Below are 23,820 nucleotides of genomic sequence, written 5' to 3'. Positions count from 1 at the left end.
TATTTATTTCTCCACTTTTGTTTGGCATTATACTGGCATCAAAGCCATCAGGATAAGAGAAGGGAGCAAAATAGAGACTGTATAAGCAGTGAAACAAGAAGAAGGAAAACTTAGTATGTGTAGATGTAATGATTGCTTGCGAAAACTCCTCAAAATTATCTACATTAAAATTATCAAATATGAAAAAAACTGTTCATTGTCTCTAGCAATTTAGATAAATGCAAATCAAAACTACTCTAAGATTTCATCTCACTCCAGTGAGAATGGCAGCTATTATGAAGACAATAATAAGTGTTGGCGAGGATGTGGGAAACAATGTACACTCATACACTGCTGGTGGGAATGCAAATTGGTGCAGCCAATATGGAAAGCAATATGGCGAGTCCCTGGAAAACTTGGAATGGAACCACCATTTGACCCAGCTATCCTTCTCCTCGGTCTCTACCCAAAGGACTTAAAATCAGCATACTACAGAGACACAGCCACATGATGTTTATAGCAGTACAATTCACAGTAGCTAAACTGTGGAGCCAACCTAGATGCCCTTCAGTAGATGAATGGATAAAAAAAAAAAAGTGGCACATATACACAATGGAATATTACTCAGCAATAAAAGAGAATAAAATCATGGCATTTGCAGGTAAATGGATGGTGTTGGAGGAGATAATGCTAGGTGAAGTTAGCCAATCCCAAAAAAAACAAATGCCAAAAGTTTTCTCCGATATAAGGAGACTGATTCATAGTGGGGTAGGGAGAGGGAGCATGGGAGGAATAGACAAACTCTAGATAGGGCAGAGGGGTGGGAGGGTAAGAGAGGGGGCATGGGGTTAGAAATGATGATGGAATGTGATGGACATCATTATCTAAAGTACATGTATGAAGACACAAATTGGTGTGAATATACTTTATATACAACCAGAGATATGTGCTCTATATGTGTAATATGAATTGTAATGCATTCTGCTGTCATACATAAAAAAATAGAAAAAAATTGAAATTACCAAGAGAAGTGAATAGAAAATCGATATCAAAAAATCAACTTAATTTCTATATCTTGATGATAAAGAACCAAGAGATGGAATATTAAGTAGCTGTTTACAAAAGAAAAGGCATCCGCTGTTAAAGCATATAATTTTTAAATATGCAACATTTTAGAATTAGAAACTATGAAAATTTTTTGAAGGTCATTAAAAAAGGCCTAAACAAGTAGGCAAACTTTTTTTGTGTACTAATGAGAAGACACAATCATGAGTATATCAGTTCTTTTCAAATTGTTAATCTATAAATTCAGTGTAACTATAACGAAAACCTAATGTTTTTTCATGGAACATTATAGGCTGATTTTTAAAATTTACACGGGAAAGCAAAAGATCAATCCAAGAGGCTCTTTAAAAGAATCCGGGCAGAGGGGCCCTCCTCCTCCTTCACATATGAAGACATAGTGAGAAGGTGCCATCTCAAGAAACTGTCCCTCTCCAGGTGACAAATCTAATCTGCTAGTGCCTAACCGTGGACTTCCTGGCCTCTAGAACTCTGAGAATAAAGTTTCTGCTGTTGCTAAGGCCCAGTGCCCTCACATGGAGGGGAATGGGGTCTCTCTGAGGTTTCTTTTACGTGGGTACTAATCCCATTCATAAGGGCTGCGCCTCATGCTCTCCTGGTCTCCTAATACTGACACCTTCAGGGTTAGTTTCTACATTTGAATTTAATGGGCACATAAATGTTCATACTAGAACGACTTCCCACTGACACCACCAATCAATGAAGATCACAGGCTCTCTCTAGTACTCTTCTCCAACTTGGTCTTCTGGGCTCCTTCCATTGCACAACTCCACACCCTGGGGCTCTTTGCTCCAGCCCCAGGATGAGAGGAAGCACAGTGTATGAAGACACTCTGCTCTTAACTCCCACCCTCATCCCTGCTGGCTGGAGCTCAGGAAGGAGGTCTCAACACAACCAGATGGATGGCTGGGAAATGCAGTTTTTCCTGGGTCCCAGGAAGAGAAGCTGGTGTGATGGACTAGAGTTTTCACTGCCAGATGGTATGGAAACTTAGTACACGACCAAATCGATACAGCAGTTCCCAGGGAAAGTATCCACAATTGATACATGATGCTAAGTAAGAAAAAATGAAGATCAACTCCTTCTTTGAACTGCACGCAAATAAGTTTAAAAGCTGAAGCAAGAAAAGTAAAAAGAGATAAATGAGAATATCATTATATCCGAGAGATTTGGAAGGAGTTCTTAAATAACACAAACCTAGAAGGAAACAATGGATGAAAAGTGCAAACTTGGGCTGGGGATGTGGCTCAAGCGGTAGCGCGCTCGCCTGGCATGCGTGCCGCCCGGGTTCGATCCTCAGCACCACATACAAACAAAGATGTTGTGTCCGCCGAAAACTAAAAAATAAATATTAAAATTCTCTCTCTCTCTCTCTCTCTCTCTCTCTCTCTCTCTCTCTCTCTCTCTCTCTCTCTCTCTTAAAAAAAAAGAAAAGTGCAAACTTATAAGTCCATGATAGATAAATAGACATAAGAAAGAAAGAAAGGCTGGGATGTTGCTCAGTTGTAGAGCACTTTCCTAGTGCTTTAGGTCCTGGGTTCAATTCCCAGCACTGGAGGAAAAAAGAAAAAGAAAAAGAAAGATTACAAATTGGTAGAAGATATTTGCAATATGTGCAACTGACAAGGAAATATCTAATGTACAGAAAGAAGTTATACTAGTTAATAATTACAAGAATACAAGCAAATTAATAGAAAAAATAAGCAGATGACCTGCAGAAGCATAACACATGAGCTAGTAATTGAAGAGATAACTCTGCTTCATTAGAAAGTCAGAAAAATAAAATTAAACATCACAAGAATCAGGGCATGATGGCCACAGCTCTAATCCCAGTGGCTCAGGAAACTGAGGCAGGAGGATCACAAGATCAAAGCCAGCTTCAGCAACTTAGTGAAGCCTTAAGCAACTTAGCGAGACCCTGTCTCAAAATTAAAAATAAAATGGGCTGGGGATGTGGTTCAGTGGTTAAGTGCCTCCTGGTCAATCCCTGATCCAAAAAAAAAAAAAAAAAAAGTCATGGGAAGATTTCATCCCCCAACTATTTAATTGGAAATTTTAATTTGACAGCATGAGGTGTTAGTAAGAAGCAGCAACAGGAAATCTTTTCCACCACCATTGAAGATGTCCATTGATACAGATAGTTGAAGGACTCATTGGACACTGTGAAATTAGCATTGTGTGTGCCCCATGAAATAGCAATTCCACTTGTAGGGAAATTCTTGTAGTCTGTGGACCACATATGGCTAGATACTCCATAAGAGGATAATATTTTTAAAATATTATTTTTAGTTGTAGTTGGACACAATACCTTTATTTTACTCATTTATTTTAATGTGGTGCTGAGGATCAAACCCAGGGCCTCGCATGTGCTAGGCGAGTGCTCTACCGCTGAGCCACAACCCCAGCCCCCAGAGGATAATCTTGAAAATACAGTTAGTGAAAACAAGATTCAGTAGAATTCATAAAGTATATCATTTTCATAAAGTTAAATCAAGTAAATATAAGTTTACTGTCTAAGAATCTACACATCCAAGAATCCATATATGTGTTAAAGCATCTACACTCTGTTGCCAGACACAGTGGTGCGTGCCTGCAATCCCAGCCACTTCAGAGGCAGAGGCAGGAGGAATAAGACTTCAAAGCCAGCCTCAGCAACTTAGTGAGGGCCTAAGTAAGTTAGTGAGATCCTGTCTCAAAATATAAAAAGGGCTGGAAAGTACCCTGAGTTCAATTCCTGGTTCCAAAAAGAAAGAAAGATAAAAGGAAAGAAGGAAAGCAGAAGAGTCTATACTGTGAAGAAAAGCAAAGGAAAAAGTAAAACTGAAAATTTAGGAAGGTAGACACCTTTACATGGGAGGGGGGTTGAGGAGGAAGGAGCACACGGTGAGATTCAAGGGTGCCAATAAAGTTGGATTTCTTAAGCAGGTGATGGGTTCATAAACATTTATTCTCTAATACAATAAGCTACTGTCAGCATACATTTTCTCTTCTGTATCAAATAATTTATTTGTTATTGACTTAATAATTATACATATTAATGAGGTACAGTGAGATGCTTTGATAACATGTATATCAAATAATAATCAGGTTATTTAATGTATTCATCTTTTCATACATTTATCATTTCTTTGTGATGAGAACATTAAAATCTTCTCTTTCTGCTATTTTAAAAACACTCAACCCAACGTAGTTTACCATAGTCACCCTACTGCAACAGAACACTGGAATTTATTCCCTATTTCTGTCTGTCATTGTACCTGATGAGTAGTATTTTCCCATCCCTTCCTCTTCCCACCTGCTGGTAACCCCTCTTCTACTCTCTTCTGAGATCAGCTTCTTTAGATTCCACAGATGGGAAAGATCATGCAATTCTTACCTTTCTATGCCTGGCTGATTTCATTTATTGTAATGTCCTCAGGTTCTTCCACGTTGCCACCAATGACAGGATTTCATTCCTTGTAGGACTGAATATTCCACTGTGTCTATGTACCACACTTTCTTTATCCATTCATACAGTGATGGACACTTAGATGGATTCCATGACTATTGTGAACAGTGCCACAATAAACCTTGGAGTGCAGGTATCTCTTCCACATACTGATTTCATCTCCATTGTGTCTATGCCCATTAAAAGGATTGCTGGATCTTCTGGTAGTTCTATTTTTAATTTTTTTTGAGGTGCCACCATATTATTTTCCATAATGGCTTTACTAATCCACATTCCTACTGATAGCATATGAGTTCATCTTTCTCCACTTCCATGCAAAATAAAAATTATTTTGTTATTTTTTTCTTTTCGATACAGAGAGAAGTTAGTACTCTGCAAACTGAACCCCACTCAAGAGAGCTGTTGATTTTGCAATTGCTTAGGAACAGAAAGAATGAGAAGATATTCTCTTTTTATAAGTCCTCTATCCTTCTAATATTTTTAAATTTTGTTTTCTTTTTACAGTTACCTAGAAGCTCCTCTAGTATCATTTTTAAAAGATGGATATTTCATTTCCACACTTTTATTTAACATCAAAATCCTGTTTTGCTTTTTTTCCCCAGTGGCCAGGTTTTATCTGCTCTTCCTAGAACCTCTAGACAAGTTCAAGTTCTTCAGAATCTTACTACAACCTATGAGGTAACTTCTCCCTTATTTGAGCCTATATTGGTAGCATTTTGTATGCCGTTATGCCACATCACTCCCTCCTACATTCTGTCTCACTTTTTTGCACTCCTTTCTCATAAGCTTCACCCTTCTCATGAACACACGACTTTGTTGGTTCCAAAATTGAACCTTCATTTGTGCTCTTGACTTTTCAGCCAATTTCACGTTAGTACTCTGTGGTTGAAAGTGTATCCTTACAAAGCCACTACAGTAAAAGACATTCAATAGAATTTTGCTTATAAATTGGTGGTTCTTAACCAAGGAATAAGCATGAAAGACACAGGGAACAATTTATTAAAATGCATGGAACACATCTCCCAGAATGTCTAAGGTTTTGAAAATTGACAGGAGTCAGAAAACAACATAGTAAAAAACTGGTGGCTCCATAGTTGTTGGTATTCTCTGAGAAATAGAGGTCAGACTAGATTCAAAGTGTGAGCCATAAAAGGAATGTTTGCTAAAGATAAAGGGGAAGGAGCTAGGATGGCAGGGACACCTGAAGACCTGATGCCTTCTGAAGCTTCTGCAGGCAGGATGATCTTGCATGGAGGATCTAGGCTGCAGAGAAGTTCCAAGGAGAACTGGGTGTGGGGACAGGGGTGAGTCCTTTAGCCAAATTGCCTATTGTAAGAGCCCTGTATCTGGGAGGAATGGACCTGGGTGAACATACCCACAGTGCAGTCCCTGCAGCACTGGGCAGTGTGGCCTCAGACTATGGGAATCACCAGGGTTGGCCACTGGGAACACCAGTTACCAGCAAAAGAGCTGAATGGCACATATTCTCAGCCACCACACCAGAATAAAGAAGAACTACTACTAAAGAAATCATCAGAGACTTTAGAACTTTATTTCTTGTTCTATTTCTTTATTTCTTGTGGATGATTTTAGAGAAATTAGCTACAAGCCTTAATGCTGTCTGAATAACAAAAAACAATAACAGATGATGCCTAGTTTATATCAAAGTAGTATTATAATGATCAAAGGAAATGAGTTTGAAAGTGCTTTGAAAAAAATATACCATTTTAAAAAGTAAATAGCTGGGCATGGTAGTACATGCCTGTAATCCTAGAGACTCGGGAGGCTGAGATAGGAGGATCTCAGGTTCAAAACCAGCCTCAGCCAGTTAGCAAGGCTCTAAGCAATTTAGTGAGACCCTGTCTCAAAAGAAAAAGTAAAAAAGGGCTGGGGTGTGGCTCAGTGGTTAAGCGCTCCTGGGTTAAATCCCCAGTACCAGGGGAAAAAGAAAAATAAAAAAATGATTGAGAGTAAATATTATTGAGAGTAAATGTTCAAATTTTAATTAGATTAAAGGAATGCTGACATGGTAATAATATTAAGTACATGGAATTTTTATTAGATTAGATTAACATTTAGCCAACTTTCTTTCAAGACAAAATTTTCATTTTTCCTTTAAACATCGGTCATACACGTCAGATATTTGAGTTATAAGTATGTCCATTTTTCCATTCATTGTCTCACTGAATATTTATTGAGTATCTGGTAGGTTTTAGGCTCTCCTTAGCAACTAGAGTTAATGAGAAGAATAAAAGCAACTCCCTGCAAAATGGGCATTCATATTATCATGTGTATAGACGTTGTCCTTTTCATGTCCCTTTTATAGACACAATCTTTACGACTCTGGCTACAGATGAGGATGATGTGAATAACTCTTTGACTTTATTATTCTTTCTCCTCTCCCCAAAACTTCAGATTGTTCTCTGGCAGCCAGTAACTGCTGAATTTATTGCAAAGAATAAAGAAGTCCATTTTTTTGTGAATGCATCTGATGTAAGCAATGTGAAAGTCCATTTAAATGCCAGCAGAATTCCATTCAGGTAGGCACCATTTGGTACGTATTAAATAGCAATTATAAGCACGCATTATGCATTTGACTAGGAGGTGGAATATCTGCTTCTTGGAAAAATAAAATACATTCAACATTGCAGCATGGAAAGCTCTGAAATGGGCTGATGGTAAAGCCCAAGGCCTGGCTTTGTGACACCCTCTCATAAGCCCAGTCCTTTATTTGAAATGAAGGTTAGACTCAATGATCTGTAGAGCCTCTTATCATTTCTCTCTCTGGGATTGCTCTGTGCCCAGACCTGGGGCATAAAATGGTCATTTACCATAGTGATCCTAGGTTTTGTGAAAAACCTTAAAAGAGCTGCTGCTGAGGAGGATTTAGCTTTCACTAATTCTTCCTTAACAATGTCAGCGAACCTTTCTGAATATCTGGCCCTGAACTCGAAAGCGTACCTGATCCTCTGACTCCGAGGAAAACCTGGGTTGGAGTCTGGCAATGCCGCTTATCCTCCTCTGTGACCATGTAGGAATTACATGTGCCTTGGCTAATTTTGTAAATTAGATTTTTTAAAAAAGCATCTACCATGTAGATTAATTGATTTTAAAAAATTTAAAGTATATCAGGTGTTATTTCTGTTCAGAGTCTGTTCCCTGTTCCTTTGCTTCTCCTGTCCAACCTCTCCTCTTTATATCCACTGCCCACCTGCCAGTATCCTCCCATTGTCCCCGTGACTTCCTTGAGACCATGGTGTCTTCTGGGTATCAGGCTCTGGATAATATGCTGTAATAATTATTACTAATATATCACAGGTGTTTACTACCTTCTAGGAACTTGCAAAACCAATCTACACACGATACCATTTAATTCTTAAATAAGAATTATTTTACTCTGTTAGGGAAATATTTTCTCCAATAGGCAGATTTTCAAAAATCTTATGAATAAAGGAATTTCTCAAAGTCAGCCAGCTGAAAAATGGCAGAGCTAGAAGTCAAACTGAAACCTTTTTGGTGTCAAAAGGTTAGCTTTTATCTATTGACTTAAATAAAAGTAGAGGGCTGGGGTTGTGGCTCAGTGGTAGAGCGCTTGCCTGGCATGCATGAGGCCCTGGGTTCGATCCTCAGCACCATATAAAAATAAATAAATAAAATAAAGGTTTTGTGTCTAATAAAAAAATTATAAATCTTTAAATAAAAAAATAAAAGTAGAGAAGCCTTTATTAACGTGATAGCTAATTTCAAACCGTCCATCCCAGGTGATAGAATGCTTTAATTCAGTTCATGTGTTTGCCTAGGTGATAGATGAAGCAAGATCCTTTTCCATATCTTTTATTTTCCTATACTTCTATTTCTCAAGACATTTGGGTCAACTTTGGCAACAAAACATCTGGCACATGTTAATGAAAAACAAGAAGGAAATGTATTCTGCTTCTCCTTGATCCTTAACTGAAAACAGTAGGGGATATTACAATTGTATATTCAAATAAAAGACACTGACAAATTGCAATCAAGAAATGTAGATCTGGGCGGTGGCGCCCGCCAATAATTCTAGCAGCTCCGGAGGCTGAGGCAGGAGCATCTTGAGTTCAAAGTCAGCCTCAACAATAGCGAGGCGCTAAGCAACTCAATGAGACCCTGTCTGTAAATAAAATACAAAATAGGGCTGGGGTTGGGGCTCAGTGGTTGAATGCCCTGAGTTCAATCCCCAAAGGAATAAAAGAAATGTAGAGCAGGGCGCGGTGGTGCACGCCTGTAATCCCAGCGGCTAGGGAGGCTGAGGCAGGAGGATCTCTAGTTCAAAGCCAGCCTCAGCAATTTAGCGAGGCCCTAAGCAACTCAGCCAGAGACTCTGCCTCTAAATAAAATATTTTAAAGGGCTGTGAAATAGACAAACACAAAAAGGGGGGCTGGGGACGTGGCTCAATGGTTAATCCCCCCCCCTTCAACCCCTGGTCAAAAAAAGGAAGAAAAAAGAAAGAGAGAGAGAGAGAGAGAGAGAGAAGAAAGGAAGGAAGGAAGGAAGGAAGGAAGGAAGGAAGAAAGAAAGAAAGAAAGAAAGAAAGAAAGAAAGAAAGAAAGAAAGAAAGAAAGAAAGAAAGAAAGAAAGAAGAAAGAAATTTGTGGGAAAAGGTGAGGTTTTGGAGGTCCTGAAACTATGCAATTATAGAAGCTGCTTTCTTTCCAGTGCCCACGCAGACTCTGCTGAAAGTGTCTGTGAATGGCAGATGCGGGTATTTTATACCCCATAACTGTTCATTAGATTCCTTAGCAATCTCTCCCCATACTCACCTACCGTGCCTGCAGAGGGCCAAGTCGGAAGGTCAGTATTCTGTTGACAACCAGCTCACCCTGTGTTTCCTCACCTAGCATCTTGATGGTGGATGTGGAAGATCTTATTCGACAGCAGACTTCCAATGACACAGTCAGCCCCCGAACCTCCTATTCATACTATGAACAGTATCACTCACTCAATGAAGTAAGTCATCGCTGCACTCGCTCTCCAATGTTCCTGTTTTCATTTAACCTGCATTGCTAGCAACTATCAGCAAATCATAATTGGTGGAAGAAGTTAAAAGAAAAGAAAAGCACACTTAAGGTTCATTATATGATGGTAACTTATTGTTTTGAGATATCTTCCTGGGAAGATTGCATCCTATTTGGTAAATGGCCTCTTGGTAAGATGTTGGCCCACAGTTAAAAGTATTTTTAGCTGTTAGAAATACCATGGCTAAAGAACAATGGAAAATAAAGCATAGAACCTTTTGATGGAAACAGCCACAAAAAAAAAAAATCATCAGAATATTTGCCAGATTACCTCACTGATGAAAGCAATATATTCGTTTATAGTTAATACAGTATAAATAAATGTATTTTATTCCCCTGAGGAAACTGTTTAAACTAACTGTAATAATCATAATCATACAATTCCTGTGTTCTAACCTTTAAGAAACTGGATTTCTGTTCTATTAGTACTGCCAGGCTCCAGTCTTTCTAGAGGAAATCTGAAACTGTTTCTCTCAGCTGCTTTCCCATAGTGCATTAAGAGTCCTTTATCTATATTTGTTAGTTAAAGAGTAAATACCTCAAAGAATTTTCTTTTTTATACACTATAATAAAACACCTTGATCACTCTTGGTCTTTCTTAGGAGCATACTGCTATATTGCCTAATATAGGTTTGGTTGTTTTTTTAAATCATTTTTTTTTTGACTAGGTGCCCAGAAACTTTTAGGGATCACATCCATGTTTTTAAGATGTCTAAGACTTGGGTAATAAAAATCAATTTTATATTTAATCTTTAAGTACATCTGCTGCTTTCCAGTTAGTTAAACCAGAATTCAGTCTGCTTCCAGAATCCATATGCCTGGCTGATGGATGGGGATCTTAAAATTGCATCTGCTCCTTTACCTCTCGTACTCTGTACTATTCCACGTAGGCCACTTCCCTCTGGCCTGTCACCAGCAGTACATAACAAACTTGAAGCAGAGAGGCTAGAAAGACATGGTTTTCAAAATGCAGAAGGTGAAAGGGTCACTGTTGTGCTGAGTATCATGGAAAAAGAGGCTGCCTTAAACAGAAGCATTTGCAAATGCTTCCAAAAATATATTTTTAATGATTTTATTTTAAAAAGTTATGTTTCCATATCCTGAAGAAAGAGTTGGAAATGACATGAAAAGAGATACTAAGTATACAACTGTGTTCATCGGCTAGGGATTCCTGGACAAGATACACAGTGTGATTTGAACAATGGAAATGTATTTGCTGGAGGCTGGAAGTCCCAGACGAGGACGCTGGCAGGCCTGGTTTCTGCTGAGGCCTCTCTCCTTGTGTGCAGACAGCTACTTCTCTACGTATCTACATCCCTGGCGACTCTTTCTGTCCTTATCTCCTCTTCTTCTAAGGACACCAATCAGATTGGATTAGAGCCCACTCTAAGGGTCTCACTTTAACATAATCCTATCTCCAAATTCAATCACTTTCCAAGGTACCAAGGTTAGGGCTTTAACATGAATTTGGAGGACACCATCAGTCCATCCCCATGACATTGCAGACAATGTTTGGGACTTCTCTCCTGTCTTCACATACTTCTAATCCTTTTATAGGAACCATGGTGATCTTGCTCTTAGGTAATTCCTCTGAGTCTTTCTTTCCCTTCCCATGGTGATCTTTTCATCAGCCCTCCTCACAAGATGATCTGATGGGCGGGAAGATTTCTTTGGTCACACCAGAAAAATGTAAGTAATTCACTGGAGTGAGAAGCATCAATATTTAATAGTCAGAAAATACTTCTTAAAGCAAATGACAAGAGTAAAGAGTTCATCAAAGACTGTTTCCTTCATTATCCCAGGTTAGAATGTGAAATGAGTGACATTTGCCAGTGAAGTTGACTTTATACAACGCAGCCTCCCCTATTGGAAGAATTTCACTGAGCTATCAAAGCTATAGTATAAGTTAATATCAGGTAGTAGTCCTCTTAGGGGTATTCATACCTAGAAGAGTAATGTAGGAAGTGGAATTCCAATGAAGACATCCTTGCTGGTTTAATTTTGAACACCCCAGTCACTGAGAGTGTTGGTATGTGGCAGCAGGCAGGGCTTCCAGGGGCCTTTTCATTCTCAGCTTGGGGACAGTCACTCACACATACCACTTATGGAAAGTCAGTGGCTCCAGTTCTCATCAAGTAGGATTGCTGCTTGAAATCCTCTCTAGAAAAATTCCAAGAGACAAAGCCAAGGAGCAGCTCTAGAATTTATTTTTGTTTTTCCTCCAATGATGATCTTGACAAAAACTTAAATACAGGCGTACTACTGCCTGGGAGGGAGGTCCCGAATCAAATGACTTCTCCAGAAGGAAAGTTGTTTTTCTCCACACTCTCCTCATCTTTGCCTCTTGCCAGTCCACCAACCTCACTGTGCTTATGCAGTTCAGTGGGAAACGGTGATACCGCTATTTGTGCTGGGTAAACACAGTGCCTCAGGCTCCCTTCACCTGGAAGAGCAAATTGATTTATTTTAAGTCTTATGTAAACATGAACTCTTGAGTCAATGGCAAGAGGGTCTCATACACAGGGGCGGGGACTCAACATGATGAGCCTATAAAGGTAACTTTTAGAGGTTGTACAATACAGATTAACTTTTCCTATGTTGCCATTCATTTCTCAGTACTTTTTTACTCTTTCTCTAAACTCAGCATTGATCAAAACTTTAATTTTATTCATTTTTTCTAAATAGAAGAAGAAACATCTCATTCCAAGTGTTTTAGTTCCTCATTTCTTCCATATACAAAAGTTTTAGAGGAATCTCCTTTCTCTGAAGAAGTTGTCTTTGACCTTTGGTCAGGAAATACTTTAAACTCGCCCTGTGACTAACCTGTGGCTTCTGCTTGAACAGATCTATTCTTGGATAGAAGTTATAACTGCGCAGCATCCTAAGATGCTTAAAAAAATCCACATTGGATCCTCATATGAGAAGTACCCACTGTATGTTTTAAAGGTATGTTGTAAGAAAAGTCACTGATCTTTCAACTTGAAGAGGGGATGAGTTCTCTGGCAGTGTTTGTTATAAATAGGATCCTTTTTTCTTTGCATTCTAGAAATATTTGTATCTCAATTGTTCCTAGCTCTAATATCTAAACTCCTAAATAGGAGTTTGTTATTACCATTAAATCTTTTCCTTTAATGATGTCTTAATGATGTAAGAGGGAAAACCCCAGTTCTAGAATAAGTTCTGTGTTTGCGTGATGTTAGTAAGCTGTTTAACTTGACATGGGATTCGTCACCCACCTTCATACAGTGAAGGAAGTGGCCTAGATTATTTTTCAAGTCTTGATTTTATATATGCCACTGCCACCTCATACTGACGGACATGGTCTGAGGAAAACAGACACAGAAGAAAAGAGAGAGAAGAGTGAAGTCTGCACAAACATTATTCCAACTTTTTAAACAAAAGTAAGAGATGAACAACCAAACGCAGGGAAAGATAGGAACCAGGGCAATGATAAAATGATGATCCATTCTAATGAACGTGAAGTTTTACGCTCCATTCACCCTCCATTTGGTTATTTTTAGTTGCAACATCTCATGGGAGATAATATAATTGACCCATCGCACCACAGATCAGGCGTTTTCTCTCTTGAATAAATTGGTTTTAGTAAAGGTCAGTGAATGTAGCCACTGGGGGAATTTTAGGAGCTATGACCATAATAATACCTGACTCATACAGTTTTTAACTCTGCATTTCTGTCTTCTACCACTATCTCCCTTAAAAAAAAATTAAAGAGACTCTGAAAAAAATATGATCACTGGAAAAGTACATTTGCTTTAGTAATATCAAATTTACCCACAATAGAGATTGGTGAGCCTCTTCAATCATCCAAAGAAGATAAGACTTTGTGTTGGAATTTCTGTATTGCGATCTGTCTCTGAAAAGAGCTTACAGTGCAAACTTAAGGCAGATCTGTGCAATGTTGAGTCCTTTTAGTGGTGAAGCCAGTCAATCAGATTAGATCCACATAATCATTTGCATATCCACCAATGATGCTTATTTCAGCCATGTTGCGTGTACTTCTTGGAATCTGAATGTCTGGAACCCCCCCTCAAAAAAAAAAAAAAAAAACAAGTTGGAAAGGCATGCATCCAGGATCTTTAGTCCTCCTCTTATTTGACCAAGGATTTTACACAATGTGAGACTGTAGGGTTCCTTCATATTTCCAATGAAGATAGAAAGATCAAGTAAGGCAACTAATCTGGGTATTTCTGGGTTTTCTTGACAGTACACAGATTGAATTAGCTGGGTAATTCTGTTTGACTATATGTTTTAACCTTTAGTGGCCATTTTACTTTCTCATTGGCTACTGTAGTTGCAGGTTACCAAAAAAAAAAAAAAAAAAAAAAAAAAAAAAAAAAAAAACCCTCCTGGAGTGCTCCAGATGGGAACATTTAACTCTTATTTTCTTGTTCTGAAATTATAAGTCTACATCTTTGTTAGATTTTTACAACACTCTTTTCCTTTCACTCCATACCCCCCCAATTTTATATTGTAATTAATTTTTCAAATCGAATAAATTCTGATTAATTTGGGAGGTGTTGTTGAGAACTCTTCTGAAGACATCCTTGAGAAAAGGTTGAGAATTCTAATTCCAGAGAGTTCGTGGCTTGTGCCCATCTGCCGTGCTATCAATCAGAACAAAGCTGCTGTCCCTTGACCTGTTGGTATCAGCTTAGGTGAAGATCCATGTGTGCGTCTTCCTGTGTGAAATGGAGAAATAGTTTACATGTGGAAAGTGTGCCCTCTAGGGACAATGGTGAGGGAGTTTCTTTCTTGGGTGAGTCTTCATGCCTCCTGCAAAAGGCTGCCCACCCAACACCCTCCCTGATCTCTAAGGAAGCTTGAAGATATGGCCCCAAGTTGCTCTTTCTCTGCCCTCTGCTTCCACACTTCCACATGCAGCTCTGCTAGGTCATGTGAGGCCAGGGGGATAAAATTTGCTTTAAATCAAGAGTTTGAGTTTCAATCCCCAGACCTGATTTGGTGTCATTACTGTGACCACTAGCTAACATCTCTTAATCTCTCTGGCTTTTAAATTTCCCTTGAAAATTAACTATTATCACTATAGAGATGAAAGTTATCATACTGAAGCTTACATTTTTTATTTTTTTTGGTTTCTTTGAGCAGGTTTCTGGAAAAGAACAAACAGCCAAAAATGCCATATGGATTGACTGTGGAATGCATGCCAGAGAATGGATCTCTCCTGCTTTCTGCTTGTGGTTCATCGGCTACGTAAGTCTTCCCGTCCCCTTATGCCAAAGTTTCTAAATATAGGTCCAAGATCACAGGTGTCAGAATCAACTGGGCTGTAAGTAAAATGCATTTTTTCCAGATCACATCCCAGAATTCTCGACTCAAAATCTGCAAATGAGGCTTGAAAGCTAGGATGCTTGCTAGCTTACCAAGTGACCTGTATGAACCTTAACTTTGAGAACTGTCATTTCAAGCATTTAAATCACCCTTAAGATTGTTGATCTTTTCCTTCCTACATTTTTATCCAGAGGTGAATATTGGAAAATAACTAAAAAATAGAATGCTGGTTGTATTGTTTACTAAGGAGAAGAAATGTCTGAAACAATTATCTAAGTCGGATCCCATTTTTTTTCTCTTTTTTCTCCTCCTCCTCCTTCTCCTCCTCCTCCTTCTGTCTGAATTGTAATATGAATATCTTTTGCCACACTCTGCCCTAGAGAAGTGAGCATAAATCATACGCTCATAGGGCAGATAATATTTTTCCATATGTCATAATAAGGAATTATGTCCCTGATGAAGAGATTGGCATCAAAAAAGCCATATATAGGGTCGGGGTTGTATCTCGGTGGTACAGCACTTGCCTAGCCTGTGTGAAGCACTGGGTTTGATTCTCAGCACCATATGTAAACAAATAAAGTAAAGATCCATTGACAACTAAAAACAAAAATATTTTTAAAAAGACATATATAAGACTAATAGTGTGCCAAAAAACTAAAACACAGAATGAATATAATCCTCCATAATTAAAATGAAATTCTTCAAATGAACAGTAAAACGTATGCTTCAAATCCTATAAAATAGGGGGCTGGGGATGTGGCTCAAGCAGTAGTGCGCTCGCCTGGCATGCATGTGGCCAAGGTTCGATCCTTAGCACCACATACAAACAAAGATGTTGTGTCCACTGAAAACTAAAAAATAAATTAAAAATTTTAAAAATCCTATAAAATAGATACACATCACCTATATTGATTTACACACAGGATCATGACACTGGAAAATACATCAAAATATGTATCTTTCTGATAATGGTTATCACAGTCTTTGTGTTCACAAATACCAGTAACAGAAAATAGATGAGCTGAGAAATTAAGAGACTGCCATTAGATCTGTCTTAACAAATGAGGTACATCAAAAAATAAAGCTATGCTGGGTGTGGTGGCGAATGCCTATAATCCCAGCAGCTTGGGAGGCTGAGGTAGGAGGATTGCGAGTTCAAAGCTAGCTTCAGCAATTTAGTAAGGCCCTAAGCAATTCAGTAAGGTCCTGTCTCTAAATAAAACATAAAAAAAGGGCTGAGGATATGGCTCAGTGATTAAGTGCCCCTGGGTTCAATCTTAGTACCCACCCCCAAAATGTAAAGCTATTTCTGTCCCCACTGGGTCTTAAAAAATGCCAACACCCTTACCCATGTTCACTTGCCTTAGCATCTTCCCTTCTGCACAGATGGTAACTGCAGTATCCCTGAGTCCACCAAGAACTTTCCAATCACCACTGGCACTACCTGGATCAAAGAGATTAGTCTTTGGATAATCTTGAGCCTCACCCAAATTAGGCAGTTTTAATGATGGGAGCAGTAATTAGTGGAAAATTAAAGAAAAAACATTAATTTTTTATCCTATTGATGAATCTGAAAAGGGCTAGAAAGAAACTCTAATTCATGTTGGTAAAAATTATCCCTAATTGCTGCCTTTCTCAACATGATACCTTTCCTTCCTGTTACACATCCTAGCCTCTGCTCCACCCACTTGCTGAATCTTTGTAAGATTAACTTATTTATTCTGAAAATACTTATAAATTGACCATGAGAGGCTAGACCCTGGGGATACAACAAGGAACAAGATACAGCTCAAGGATCTCACAGTCAAGTATTTTGCCATGACAGTATAATCCAGATTTTTATGGCCTATAGTCAATAAATTCTATTGACTGGACATTTAAGAAGTTTCATCCTAGCCTACCTCAAACTAATCCAGATCATCTGACAATGTTTCGACCATATCACAAATGTTCAAAACATTGTAGGAGGAAAAGTAAAATAAAATATTTGGCTTTAAGATTTTTAAAAGCTTTTTACTTCTAAAAATCAGTAAGCTCAGAGGTGAACTGAAGTCTTAGCTTTTAAATCTCTCCCTTCCATAATTCAATAAAGGTTGCAAAAATCATATAGGCCAGTCTCAGTGAGGGTTGTAGAACACTTATGGAAACTTGAGGTGCATCATCTCTCTGTATACCTCTCATTCATTCTCAGGAGGTCAAATTCAGATCCTTTCTATTTCTGCAGAGGTGGTGGTGGAGACTGGCAGGTGCATGTTTATAGTGAAACAGCCAAAATCCAGCACAAAGGCAGGGACATCATAAGAGCCCAGTGAATATGTGCTCAGTACTCTCTATACCAACTGGATTTTCTCACTACTAACCTCCCTCCAGACCTCCGCCATGGAGATCTCTCATCTAACCACACATCAGGTTGGTACTCCCAATATCAGGGACTTCATGAAATTCTCTCTTCCCCTCCTTACTTTTGCTGATGCATGACTTGCTAAGGTCACTACCTCAGCTCTACCAAGTCCAAGAGCTGTTCTTTCACATTATCAGGTGCCAAGAGGCCAGGAAGAGTGGGTCCACACTCCCATCCTAATGTCACCATTGTTTTCTTTCTCCCTTGAAGTTTAAAATCTGGTCGCACTACCCTTAATTTTTCTTGTTGCCATCTACTACCTTCTAGATAATCCTCTGGAACCTGGTTTGTAGTTCTTAATTCCTCCCAAACCCTTGCTGTCATTTTAAAATTTGAGTGTGAGATCTATCGATCAACCCATCTTCTTGCCTCCTTGAATTCTGCATTACCAAACCTCCCCCTCAACTCTGGTTTAGTGAATTTCTCCCAAGACCATCTTCTGAATATCAGAAAGAATGTTCTCCCTGATCCTTATATCTACAATATGGCCTCAGACAGTGAAAAGGAAGTAGCCATTTAATCTGATTTACCTTCCTCTTCTGCTCCTCTTATTTCTTATAGGTGCTATGCATGCTTTTTTTTATATAAACTTTAGTAGATATCCTGCCCAAGAATATAGACCTTTTTTTCCAATTTATCACCTCCTTTCCAGTATTTTTTTAATAACTGTTTGGGGTCACATCACAAACCACTCACTCACCTGAATCTTCAATCCTTGCTCCTCCTCCCCTTCCTCTTAAGCAGCTCTTCAGGAGTTTCAATCCTACACGCCCCAGAATTAATTATCCTTCTTTTGAGCCATCTTGTATATCCCGGCATTTATTATAATACCTACAGCATTGCTGCTCTTTCTTTTCCAACTGTTAGCTTTTTGAAGGCAGAAACTACTCCTAAGGTCATTTTTGTGTGTGTGTTTCTATCATCCGGTATATTGTTTGGTGCACGTAATCAGCGCCCTACTACCCCTGTGGAATTTGATATTTCAATTACTGCTTTAGGTTTAGACTGAAATACAAACCAGGGGTCCAGAGGGTACCTAAATAGTACCTACTATTGAGTTAAGTGCTTCATTGCCTTAATTGTCTATAGCCATTATTCAGACATTGGACAAGTCTGAATAATGGCTATAGACATAGAAATTGAGAGAAGACTGAGGATGGCACTCCTTACTATATTTCTAATAGTAAAATATATCAACTGCTTATTTAAAATTTTTCCATGTACTGGATTCGATGTGCCTTTATGCACTGATCTATTCTCTGTGAAATGGTCGTTGGTTATAGTGTTGGGAGGTGTTATTATTGTTTAGCACCACAGAAGAGACAAAGCTACAGCTCACCCTACACAAGCGGAGTCCTCCTCTGCCACAGGTCCTGCTGTTGGGAGTGACTGTCCCCCTTTAGTCACTCACTCCCTCCTGTACTCATCTTTGGCAGCCTATCTTCATCTTTCTTCTTTCTCATTAATAGCAGGACTGCCATTTCACTTATTACCTTCCTCATTGGTAAAGCATACCTTCAACAAATATGTTGGGTGTCAGGTATAATTCCTTCAGCCGCCTACCTTATTAAGAGTGATCTGTTCTGTAGATGTAAAACTAATGGTACATATATACACAGAATACTATGAGAAAACACTAGCTAATGTATGCTTGGAGAACTCTTTAATATTCCGATGCAAGTTGATAGTAAACAATTTTATTAGCACTGGGGAATGATATTGGACAAATTACAGTCTTATATTGTGTGCATGTATGAATATGTAACAATAAATCATACCATTAAGTACAACCATAATACACCAATAAAATATGTAAAAGAATAAAATAATATGTACTGTGATTGCCAGTGAAGGGGGGAATTATTTTTAGATATATGAATATGTTCAAGTTACCTGAAATGTTATTTTAAAAATCATGTCTTTAACCATAGTTGAGATTACTAAGAATCATACATTTTGTAGCATTTTATAGGTTACATTACTTTAGTGGCACAATCAGATTATTTATATTTTCGAAGTAAAAATAATTGGGAAAATGTCAAATCTGGAAATATTTTAAAAAGCAATAACATTATTCACAGTTAAGAATTTTTTAAATTCCTCTGTCTGTACATAATTCTGTCCTTAATCTCTAGAATGCTAGAAAAGGAACACAGGTTTGGCCATTCACCAAGTTCACTCCAATTTTTTCCCCTTTAGGTCAGGAAAATATCCGAAGTCCCAAGAATGCTGTAAATCCACTCAGTTGCTCTGCTCAGGTCAACCTTGTGTCAGGGCCCATCTCTCCTCCAACAGCATCCAGAAGTCCCCTCAATTCACACTTCCCTCTGTCTTTCCTTTCAGTCATACCTCTCCCCTGAGATCCTGGCTTTACCTTGCTGTTGCAGCTCAGATCATCACCAGTTCCCACTTGCTTTGGATCCTCATCTCTGAATGTACACCTAAACAGGCCTACCACCTATGAGGCCTATGAGTGGGATTCAAAAAGACATCTATGTGCCAAGGAATGAGGTTGGACCCTTACATCACATCATATATAATAATTAACTCAAAATGCATCAGAAACCAAAATGTAAACACTAAAAACATAAAACCCATAGAAGAAAACTCTTCGAAGTAAATCTTTATGACCTTGGATTAGGCAATGATTTATTAGAGATGACACAGGAAGCATAGCCACACACACGCACGCACGCACACACACACAAAGAGATAAGACTTTACCAAAATCAAAAGCTTCTGAGTTTTTCAAAGGACACCATTCAGAATATCAAAAAAACAATTCACAGAATGGGAGAATGGGAGAAAAAAATTGCTAACTGTAGACGTGATAAAAGAATTATACTCAAAATATTTAAAGAGTTCTTCCAAATGAGCAATAAAAGACAACCCAATTTAAAAATGGGCAAAGAATCTGAATAGAGAAGAAGAGAGGCAAATGGCTAATTAAAATGGTACATGAAGAGAAGCTCAATATCATTAGTCATTAGAAAAATGCAAATCTAAGCCATAACGAATTACCACATCAAACTCACTAGTATGGCTAAAATAAAAAAGATGGATGAAAGCAAATGGTACATAATAACAAAAAGTGGGAAAATTGTAATGCTTGTTGATTGTTGTTGGGATTGTAAAATGGTGCTGCTACTTTAGAAAACAGTTTGAAAGTTCCTCAAAAGGTTCAGTATAGAATTACCATATTTATACTGAGGTAACTAGACACATTAGCTTACAAATGTTAATAAGAATACCATTCATAATAGTCAAAAAGTGGAGACAACTCAAATGTCCACAAACTTATGAGCAGACAAACAAAATGTGATGGAATGTTGTCTTAGTCGGCCTTTTTGTCACTGTGACCAAAAGTTCTGACAAGAATTATTAAAGGAGAAGTTTAGTTGGCTCACAGTTTCATAAGTCTCAGTCCATAGACACCAACTCCATTGCTCTGGGCCCAAGATGAGACAGAATATCATGGCAGAAAAGAATGGTAGAGGAAAGCATCTCAGGACATGACCACCAGGAAGTAGAAAGCAAGAGTTTCATTCACCAAGAACAAAATATAAACCCCAAAGGCACATGCCCACTGACCTACCTCCTCTAGCCACATTCTACCTGCCTACATTGACTGTCGAGTTAATCCATTCAAGTGGATTAATGCACTGATTAGGTTCAGGCTCTCCGTAACCCAATCATTTTATCTCTAAACTTTCTTGCATTGTCTCATGCATGAGTTTTTGAGGGATACCTCATATGTAAACCATAATGCATCACTCAGCATTGGTAAGAAGTGAAATACTGATCCATGCTACATTTTACATAAATCTTGAAAATATTATACTAAGCAAGAGAAGCTAGGCACAAAAAGCTACATATTTTATGCTTCTGTTTACATGAAATGTCCAAAACAGGCAAACCAGGCAAAATGATGACTAGTTTTTGCCAAAGGCCAGGATTGTGGAAGGAATAGAAAGGAGAATGATTCCTAATGGGCATGGATTTTTTTCTTTTTTTTTTTTTTTTTTTTTTGAGTACCAGGGATTGAACTCATTCAACCACTGAGCCACATCCCCAACCCTGTTTTGTATTTTATTAGACACAGGGTCTCACTGAATTGCTTAGCACCTCACCTTTGCTGAGGCTGGCTTTGAACTTGCCATCCTCCTCCCTCAGCCTCCCAAGCTGCTGGGATTACAGGCGGGCACCATTGCACTTGGATTGTTTTGTGGAAGGGTGGGGATAAAATGTTCTGAATTAAATACTGGTGATGGTTGTTTTACTATGTGAATATACTAAAAACCACTGAATTTTATACTTTTAAACAGTGAATTTTTCTGGTATGTCAATTGTATTACAATAATTGCTTTAAGGAAAAATAGGTTCCCCTACTCCAGGGATGACAACTGCAGCTCACATGAAGGCAGGGCTTGGCACTCACAGCAGAGACTATTTCAGTCCTCACTCTCCCATTGTCTGGAGCCTGCCTATATAGAAAGAAATTCCGGGCCAACCCTGATCATCTCTCAGAGCTGAACTTTTTGCTGAAAGACTCATCCAAACAATGATAAAGGTAGAAAAATAAAGAGAGCAATGCAAATAAAGAAATCCACCATCGCACATCTATTATAAATTCAGCAAACATTGAAAAATTAAAATGACAAATGCATTTTTAAAATACATTGTAAAGTCATAGACTCTCCTGATATTATTCTAAGGATAAATGCTACATTCCTGCAGAAAAATGACACCAAGAAAGATTTACAAATTTGTAACGCAAAAATTTATTGAACTGCTTGCTTAACTATTTAAAAAATGGCTTTCTCATTCTCTAAATTTCCTTTTATTCAGCTTCTATTTCTGACCTGAAGTAGAGTAAAACAATAACAACTTGTATTTTTTTCTTTCCTTTCTCTCATGTTTTATAAATAATTATCCTGGCAAAAAGTTGTAATGACTCTTGTGATTATTAAATGGAAACATGGGTATAGCATTCTAAGTATTTAAAGGGGAAACAGTTTTTGCTATAGCTAAGGTAGGATTTAAAAATCTTTGTCAATAATGAAAAAAAGCATTTCTTACCAATATATCTGTTTTTTGTTGCTGTTGTTTTTGTGGTGCTGGGGACTGAACCCAGGGCCTAGGGCATGTGAGGCAAGGACACTAACAACCGAGCTATATCCCCAGCCCTCTTATCAATATCTTTTGTAAAGTTTAAGGAAACAATTATAAACAGAACCACAAATTAAAATGGAGCAATGTTGCCACAATAAAAAAATTAAGACAAAAATTTGCACAAGTTGAATTTATTTAACTAGGCAGAACTTGTCTCTTTGGTTCTCCTGCCTATATATTTGGTCACTTGGAATGGACTTTGTGTATGCCCTTGGATAATGCTGAAATGTATGACTTGAAACTGGGTATGAGTCTAAAACAAAGGAACACGATTCAGAGAGTATATATATTAGGAACTTAGATTGAGTGCCTAGGAAAACTATCACTGATTTTAAAACACTCAATTCTAGCATTCAACTTCACAACAAATTCTAAGGGCAACGTAGAAAATACCGTCTAATCAGGTGGGGGAACAAGACAAGATTAGTATATGTACTGATTAATATGGATTATCGAAAGAGGAGCTGAACTGAATTTAGGTTTTTGCTTTGTCAAGGGATTTAATAAATACTTATTTCTGTTTTTTGAAGGAAATTTTAAAGAATGTATGGATTAAAGACTGGGGATATATTTTGGTGGTAGCATGTAACAAGCCTCTGGGTTAGATCCCCAGCCCTGCAAATAAACTAATTAATTAATGAATGAAAAAAAGTATTGTTCTATTTTCTGCCTCCATTAAATAGGAACACTATGTGCAGGGCATTTACCACCAATAATTCAATCCTTTTAATGAATACTCTTCCCAAAAGTTAAATCTACAAATTGAAACATGACAAATGATTTTTTTAAAAAATAAAAGAAAATCACATATAAAAGTAGACTTAAATTTAGAAGAACTTAAGTGAGATGTTATTAAATGGATTTGTTTTAATTTGTAGGTAACTCAGTTCTATGAAAAAGAAAAGCTATATACCAATCTTCTAAGACACGTGGATTTCTACATTATGCCAGTAATTAATGTGGATGGTTATGACTACACGTGGAAAAAGGTAGGTGAAAGTGAAGAAAGCAAAACGTGCCTGGGATATGAGAATTACAGGTTGAATTATTCATAGAAAATTCCTTAATCTTAGCATAAGGATCTTATTATGAAAAAAATTAATTTCTATTATGGAAAATTTTAAATATAAATAAAAATGAACATAATTATATAGTAACCTCTTATGTATTCATTACACAGCTTCAAGTACAGTCAACTCCTGTTAGTTACCTTTTCATCACTCTGACAAGATACCTGAGACGATCAAATTAAATTTTAATCAAATTAAAAGAAGGAAAAGTTTATTTGGGCTCCTGGTTTCAGTCCATGGTCACTTGGCTTTGTTGCTGTGGGGCCTGTATCAAGGCAGAACATCATGGTGGTACATGTGGTGGGCAA

General features: G+C 37.9%; 1 protein-coding gene and 1 non-coding gene across 2 annotated transcripts in view; both read left to right on the top strand.

The window, feature by feature from the left end:
- Positions 1 to 23,820, top strand: part of Cpb2 (carboxypeptidase B2) — a 49,024-nt gene that overhangs the window by 11,418 nt on the left and 13,786 nt on the right. Inside the window, exons 2-7 of the mRNA XM_021720797.3 lie at positions 5,113 to 5,188; positions 6,926 to 7,050; positions 9,383 to 9,491; positions 12,404 to 12,505; positions 14,687 to 14,791; positions 23,321 to 23,431. Of these exons, the coding sequence (XP_021576472.2) occupies positions 5,113 to 5,188; positions 6,926 to 7,050; positions 9,383 to 9,491; positions 12,404 to 12,505; positions 14,687 to 14,791; positions 23,321 to 23,431 (628 nt within the window). The remainder of the gene's footprint in view (positions 1 to 5,112; positions 5,189 to 6,925; positions 7,051 to 9,382; positions 9,492 to 12,403; positions 12,506 to 14,686; positions 14,792 to 23,320; positions 23,432 to 23,820) is intronic.
- Trnaa-ggc (transfer RNA alanine (anticodon GGC)) lies at positions 8,076 to 8,148 on the top strand. Its single transcript has one exon. It is a non-coding gene; the product is annotated as a tRNA-Ala (tRNA).

The sequence above is a fragment of the Ictidomys tridecemlineatus genome, chromosome 6 (assembly GCF_052094955.1).
Source record: "Ictidomys tridecemlineatus isolate mIctTri1 chromosome 6, mIctTri1.hap1, whole genome shotgun sequence".
NCBI lineage: Eukaryota > Metazoa > Chordata > Mammalia > Rodentia > Sciuridae > Ictidomys > Ictidomys tridecemlineatus.
Note: the sequence above shows the minus strand (reverse complement) of the source record. Positions and strands in the feature narration are given on the sequence as shown.